General features: G+C 42.6%; 1 protein-coding gene across 4 annotated transcripts in view; it reads left to right on the top strand.

Moving 5' to 3' along the window:
• The window catches only part of Scn10a (sodium voltage-gated channel alpha subunit 10), a 93,889-nt gene that overhangs the window by 38,821 nt on the left and 47,629 nt on the right, over positions 1–7,439 (top strand). For all 4 annotated transcript variants that reach the window (XM_015489623.2, XM_015489622.2, XM_015489624.2 and 1 more), the window contains one exon: positions 1,995–2,106. In XM_015489623.2, the coding sequence (XP_015345109.1) occupies positions 1,995–2,106 (112 nt within the window). The remainder of the gene's footprint in view (positions 1–1,994; positions 2,107–7,439) is intronic.

Genomic DNA, 7,439 nt, shown 5'->3' on the forward strand with positions numbered 1-7,439 from the left:
TTGTCAAGAGGTCATTATATGGTTCTACTGACTTGAGTGAGTATTAAGAACTGAGATGTGTTAACTCAGTCTGACTAGATGCCATGTGATTCAGGGTCCCAGCAAGAAGCAAGACGGTCACTCCAGTGGCAAAGTGGAAAGACTTTAGAAAAGTATGTAGAAAGGTGTGGGCTGGGTTCGGGGAACTGATAAGGAAGGCACTGGAGACGAGCAACAGTGGGGAGCTATTACATACCTGTGCTGAAAGAGAGAAGGAAAAGAGCAGAATCAGAACCTATCAAGAGCTGCAGCTGTGTGTCAGAGGCTGTGGAATAGAATCTGACATCCTAGAGAGAGAATCACAGCTGCTGCCCAGCCATAGCCCAGCAGGAAGAAGTCAGGGGACAAATACCTGACTTCTCTTTCTTTTCATTCTCTAATGTCCTATTTGTACCTCCTATTGGCCAAGCCTGAACAGAACCAGAGGGTAAGGGTGAGGCATTTTTGTACAGATTGCCCTCCCTGGACACAGAGCAGGGCAGGGAGATGGAGAGTAATAGTGTTCTAACCTTGATTCATTCTAGTTAAATTATTCAGCTAGTGCCAGATTAACTCCTTAAATCCTTCCACGTTGCAAGGACCTGGGTGGCAGTCCCAGCTATGCCATTTACCAACTGAATCACCTTTAGGAAGTCCCTCTGTTCTTCTTGCCTTCTCATCTCCCCTTGTAAAAAGCTTCCTAATGAATTGGAGAGTTCAGTGAAATAATAAAGTGTCTACATTTATATACATGGCTGACTAATAGGCATAGCTGCTAATATTTGCCGAGCCCTCAGGATTGGAAACTTTAAATTTAGTATTTATTGTTAACTACATACCTATGGTCTTCACCTGTGATAAGCATTTCATAAATGCTTGTTGTCTATGGACTCTGAAAGGTTTGTGCAGAGCTGTCAGCTGCTGTGGAACTTGAACTCTCCATGTCCAGAGTCTGTGTATGACAATAGTTGTGGCTCTGGTGGAGAATACAGGCGAAACCTCCAATGAAGGTTTAAAGAGGAAACGGTCAAAAAGATTGTGATAGACAATGTCTGTTCAGCCTCTTAGAACAGGATGGGTGGCAAATAAGTGACAAAAATTCATTTTTCACAGTTCTGAAGGACAGGAAGTTCAAGGTCAAAGCACCTGCAGATTCCGTGTCTGGTGAGGGCCACCTTCCTGACTCATAAATGGCACTTTCTTGCTGTGTCCTGACAGGTGGGAGAAGTGAGAGAGCTCTCTGGAGTCTCTTTTATAATGTCATGAATCCCATTCATGAGGGCTCCACCTTTGGGACTTAATCACTTCCTGAAGCCTCCACCTCCTAATACCATTACACAGAGGGTTAGCATTTCAATATGAACTTGGGATAGGAGAGCACAAATAGTCAGTCTATTATAGAAAACTAACAGATAGGCAATCAAGACACACACATGCTCCCTGAAGAAAGGAAGAGACTATGTGGAATTGGAAGTGGGTTGTGTGCTGGGGAAGGAAATGGGTCTATTAGAAGGGAGGTCAGGAAATTTCACTGTGGAGTAAGAGTTCCATGTAAATGTCATATGCACTGCCCAGAGGGCAGTTCCCAGAGGGCCACTTCCTGGCCCGCTGCCCCTGCAGCTTTTAGCTCCCTTTGATAGTAATCTCAGAGACCTCAGAGGCAACTCCATCACCACTTGGATGTCCAAGTCCCATCCTAGGAAAAGGAGTTTGCAGAGTCTCAGGTGGATCCAAGTCACCCCACTGGCCTCCAACCTGCACTCTGGTTCCATCCCACCTCTATGCCCTGTTTTCATGCCTGAGTTCTTCCCCAAAACTCAAGGGCCAGCCCTGTTTCTCCAAGGCTGCTGCAAAGGATTATGGTTTCACAGAGCATCTCAGTCATGGGAGACTGGGCAGGAGGAGGCTTGGGTGATGTTCTTTGCTGTTAAAGACTTCAGGCTGGGGGAGTATCCTATCTGTTTGTGTCTCAGCAGGCATTCGATGCAGGACAGAAGAAAACTTTATTGTCAGCAGAATACTTGAATGAACCTTTCAGAGTCCAAAGAGCAATGAGTGTGGTCAGTATCATGACCTCTGTCATCGAGGGTAAGTGCTGCTCTCTGGACGAACGTCCACCGTGCTGTGATAAGTCTCACCTGCGTACTCTCTCTTATGCCTCAAGCTCATCCTCCTTTACTAATGTAGTTCTTATGTACATAATTTTTCAAAACAAAAGAATCCAATAAACGAAATGCCCTCATTCACCTCTTGTTCAAATTAGCTTCTCCTTCATATGTATTCACAAAACTAGATTTTCAAAGAAGTAATTGGGCAGGCACCAGAGAATTTCAAGTCACCTCTCAGGTGTGCAAAAGACTTAGCAGTCTTTAATTTCCTAGCATGGCAAAATTACCCTCATGCTTTTCATGGCTATAACTTTCACAGTGGTAACTTAATTTCTGTCTCAAGTCCCCATTATGCTGAATATTGAAAGATAATTTAAGTAAATTAATCGGTTCACTTCTCTAAACCCCTGTCAATTCTGGGTTCTGCCAATCAACTGTGAATCCACTCAATATCCTCAGGGATGTGTCTAAGTTCTAGCTGGTTACACCTAGTCAAGGGGAGGAGGAGGAGACGGGGGTGGCATTGGCTCATGACTCCAGTTCACACAAGTTTCCGTATTTATGGCTACATCTTCCTCATGCTGGGTGTGAGGTTGTTTTAATCCAACCTTTGTTTTACTTCAAGGTATGGAGAGTATTGTTCTAGTTATATCCACTTATGTATCTGCCCTAGAAACACTAAGTTGCTTAGGTCTAGTGGATGCAAAGGGACTCTGATGTTGATATGCTGCTGAGAGGGGACCCAGTGTACCTTCCTTGCAGCCCTCGGCTAGAGCTTCATTTCAAGGTAGGGTGTAGTGAGCAGCAGAAACTCTTTGGAGGATTTGAAACCAGAACCCATCTGCGCTTTACTTTCTGGGTGAAGCCAGAGGTGGCAAGGCTTAAAGACAGATCCATACGCTCATCATGACATGGAAACTGTAGAGTAACATACCTGGTGGAGAAGACCTCAGGCCTTCAGAGGACATCCTAGGTCTCCAAAATGGCAGCAGAGTGGTGGAACAGACACTTCACCACCCATGAAGGCTACAGAAGGGGACAAGTGAAAGCCAAACAGGGAAGGTGGAGAGGAAAGAGCAAAGAACCACCTGCAGGGAGTGTCCCCTCAGAGATTACATTGGAACTCAAATTCAAGTAAAATACATTTAAAATACATTTAGCATTGACTGAGGAACAGCTCAGTGTCCCACCAAACTTGAACTCCCAAAGCCCAAGAAAAAGCTGAGAAAATGAAATAGCATCAGGCATTGAATTAGCCAAAAGAAAGTTCCCAGGTTAGGAGCTTGAAGTCTAAGTTGGATTCAATTACTTGGATGGGAGACACCTTTAAGTCATGTTTCTTGAAGGCCTGAGCTTTGGGTTTTTTTTAAATCTTTTTAATTATTTGGTTTTTTTTTTAAATAGTCATAACAATAGGGTGTATTTTGGTGTATTATACATACATGGAGTGTAACTTATTCTAATTAGAATCCTATTCTTATGGTTGTACATGATACAGAGTTATCCTGGTCGTGTATTTCAAATTCAAGGATAGGAAAGTTATGTTTTATTAATTCTACTGTCCTTCCTATTCCCGTCCCTCCTCCCTTTCCTTCATTCCCCTTTGTCTAATCCAATGGACTTCCATTCTTCCCCTCCCTACCCACCCTTTTTATAGTTTAGCATCCACAAATCAGAGAAAACAGGACTTAAAATCAGCATATTACAGTGATGCAGCCCCATCAATGTTTATAACAGCTCAATTCACAATAGCTAAGCTATGGAACCAACCTAGGTGTCCTTCAACAGATGAATGAATAACGAAAATATGGTATATATACACTATATATAAAGAAGAATGAAATTATGGCATTTGCTGGTAAATGGATGGAATTGAGCTTTGGTTTTAAGAATGAATACCAACTTTAAATCATTTTTCCTTGTTGATGATTATTTAATAATCACTTTTTACTGTAATACTGAGCACTCCCACCATTTTTCATGACTGCTTAGAGTTCCACCATGTTACTTTGCCTACAATTTTTTGTTGGCCAGGTGGATTTTTTTCCTTTATCTTCCCATTAGTCATCAAAAATCAAATGTTAAGTACAAAACATCTTTCTTTTTCATTCATTCCTTAGAACTATTAAACATGCTCTTTCTCTCCCCCCCCCTCTCTCTTTGTAATATTTACTCACTCATCACACACATTTGTTGAGCACCTGTTATGTGTCCAGCATTGTTCTAGGTGCTTGGAATTCAGTGGTGAACAAGATAGAAGTCTGCTCTCATGGAGCCCTCACACTGGGGGTAAGGGAGGCACAGATGCAAAACAAATAGATATTTGGGTAGTGATGAGAAATAGGAGAAAAAATAGAGTAGGAAGGAGATGAAGAGTAGGGGTTGTTTTTGATAAGTGGTTGTGGAAGGTCATTCTCCCTAAGGAGACCAGAAATCGGAATGAAGTAAGAGAATCAGCCATGTGAGAACCTGGAAAGAGTTCCAGTCATCAGCAGCCTATACTATTTGCAGGAATGAGACATGAGTGAAATGCATCCCAAACACATCCCAATTTAAGTAAGACTGAAGAAGTTCTCAGGGTGAAGGAGAGGCAACAGAGCTTAGAACCCAGATTTGGAGCCCGACCACCTGGGTTTGAATTGTGGCCCTGCCATTTATGGAAAATGGCGTGACCTTTGAGCTCCATTAACTTCTCTGTACTTCAGTTTTCTCACCAGTAAAAAAGTTCAAATACACTCATCTTGCAGTACTTTGGGAGGATTAAATGAGTCAAGTCAAGTGCATAGTAATATTCAGCTGTGGGTTCCTCTTCACTGGGTCGCAAACTCTTCGAGGGCAGAGATGTGCCCATTTTGCTCAAAGGAAATCTCTAGTACCTTGAGAGGCAGCGCATTGTGCATTGTAGACACTCAACAAAAAACTGTTGAATGATTGAATGAATGAGGGTAGTACTCAAAGGTGATATTTGGAGAGTGGTGCCAATTTATACTTATCTGAACTGCTAAAACTAAAACAAAATAAGTCAGACATCTTGGAGCAAGATAGACATCGCCTCTGACTGTGAGAGTAGGCTAGGAATAGCAGGAGAAGCAATGACATTTCTAGGTTAGGTCAAAGATTCCAGAGCATTGGGCACATGACCTTCTTTGGTTGGATTTTACTTCCATTATACTTACGAAGGATGCTGTTATAGTCAGCATAGGATTTACAGAAGCCACCTCTCCGGGAGTAATGGTACCTGAGAAAGTTTGGGCCAAGAGTTTGGCAATTCACTGAGCTCAAGGCACTTGAGTTGTCTAGGCTTGGCATACAAGCTGAGATTTGACAGTTGTCCAAAGCAGAAGACCAGAAGCAGGATCACAGCAGTGAGTACAGCTGCCCTTGAGCTTGGCGGGAGAGATTGGCATGGAACAAGTTGTTAGTGGGGTACTGAGAGTCTTGAAGGAGAAGCACAGGATGCAAAGAGAAGTGAGATAAGTTCAGCCTGGAGTCAGGGAAGTATTCCAGGCAGAAATACCCTAAAGCTGAAATAAAAAGCCTAATGTAGCTGTAACACATCTACCAGGGAGGAGAGGGGCTCAAATAAGTCTAGAGAGATGGGCTGGGGCCAGGTCTACAGAACCTCCTAGACCTTATTAAAGACATTGGACTTCATCCTAAGAGCAGCAAGGTGCCATTAAAGGACTGGAGGCAGGGGAGCTACATTTGCATTTATAAAGGTTACTCTGAATACTTGGAGAAAATGGAATTAGGAGGGGAAGGGAAATCAGTTAAGAGGAACCAAGTGGGAGACTGCAATTCCCAGACTCTGGGTGGTGGCAGCAGAGACAATGGAAAATGGAAGGCTTACCAACCTAAGGAGCATACGATTCAGGTCCTGATAATTCACATGGTTCTGGTGTAAGCAATGGAAGGGTGGCGGGTACAAATGCTTATGGAGGGAGCTCTTTGTGGGGGAGGAGGCTTCACTGGGAAAAGATAAGCTGGGGAGATTAGGAGTTGAGTCTGGGACATGTTGGGTGTCAGGTGTTTTGGGGACATCCAGGTAGAAATGTCCAGTAGGAAATTGGCTTTGTGATAAATGATGCTAGAAATTCGTTGAAGTGTGTGGCCCAGAGATGTATATTTGACAGAGCATGGAAGCAAGATGGTAATTTTGAAAAGATGCCAGAGGATAAGATGCCGTAGAGGGGATCGAGTAAGAAGATAAATAAGCCCAGGACAGAGTTCTAAGAAATTACAATGTTTAATAGTTAAGCAGGAGAGATGGAGCTAACAGAGGAGACTAAGAAGGAAAGGGTCAGTATAAGAGAGGCCTCAGAACACAATGCAGAGCCAAGAGTCTAAATTCCTTCAGGATTAATAGAAAAATGAACAGAGGCATTGCTATTTAGGTACAATGAAACCTGAAAGGCATCTTGGGTCTTCAGTTGCATGGATGTCTTTGGCAACCTGAGCAAACAAATGGCAGAGAAAATGAGTCCACAGAGGCCACCTTGAAGGGGCTTGAAGAATGAGTGAGAGGGGTAGAAATGGAGATATTGTTTACAGACAACTTTTTCAGGAAGTTTACCTGGGAAGGGGAGGAGAGAGTAAGGTGACACTAGGGAGAGGGCAAAGTTAAAGGACATTGGGGGTGGTGGTGTTTGTTTTGAGCATATTTATACGTTGATGGAGAGGATCTGAGAGAAAGGGAGAGATTGAAGATTAAGGGAGAAAAGGGAATGTTCAACAGATTCCTAAGGTCCCAGGAGAGTATGCACAAGTGGAGACATTGGCCATTATCAGGAAGAGGACACCTCTTTCACTGTAGCAGGGGGAAATTCTTTCTGAAGATTTTTCTGGAGAGGAAAAGAATCATGCTTCAAGCTAGTAAGCATGTGGTTGTTTTAGTCTCTGTATCTCCCAGGCATCAATATCAGCCATGTAAATGTTGCTCACAAATCTCTCTCTCTTTTCCTGTGATGCCTCACAGTTAGGCTGCTTTCCGACAAAATGGCATGTCAGCAAGCTTCATCATTCAATACTATGTCCTGTGTTTCTTTTTTAGTGCCAAAATAGTCTGGGGAAGCTCCACTTCTGTTCTAAATAGAGATTATTGATTTTGCTCCCAGGTTGTGCCAACTTCTTTACAGAACTCTGCTCTGCTAGTTTTGATATCTGTAGTTTAAAAAATCTACAGTAGGTAATCAAAGCAGCATGAGAGTGAAAGATGAATAATTTGATCAATGGAAGAAAAATAGACATGTTTATGAAAATATATGGGTATATATATATATATATATATATATATATATATATATATATATATAT

The sequence above is a fragment of the Marmota marmota genome, unplaced genomic scaffold (assembly GCF_001458135.2).
Source record: "Marmota marmota marmota unplaced genomic scaffold, marMar, whole genome shotgun sequence".
NCBI classification, from domain to species: Eukaryota; Metazoa; Chordata; class Mammalia; order Rodentia; family Sciuridae; genus Marmota; species Marmota marmota.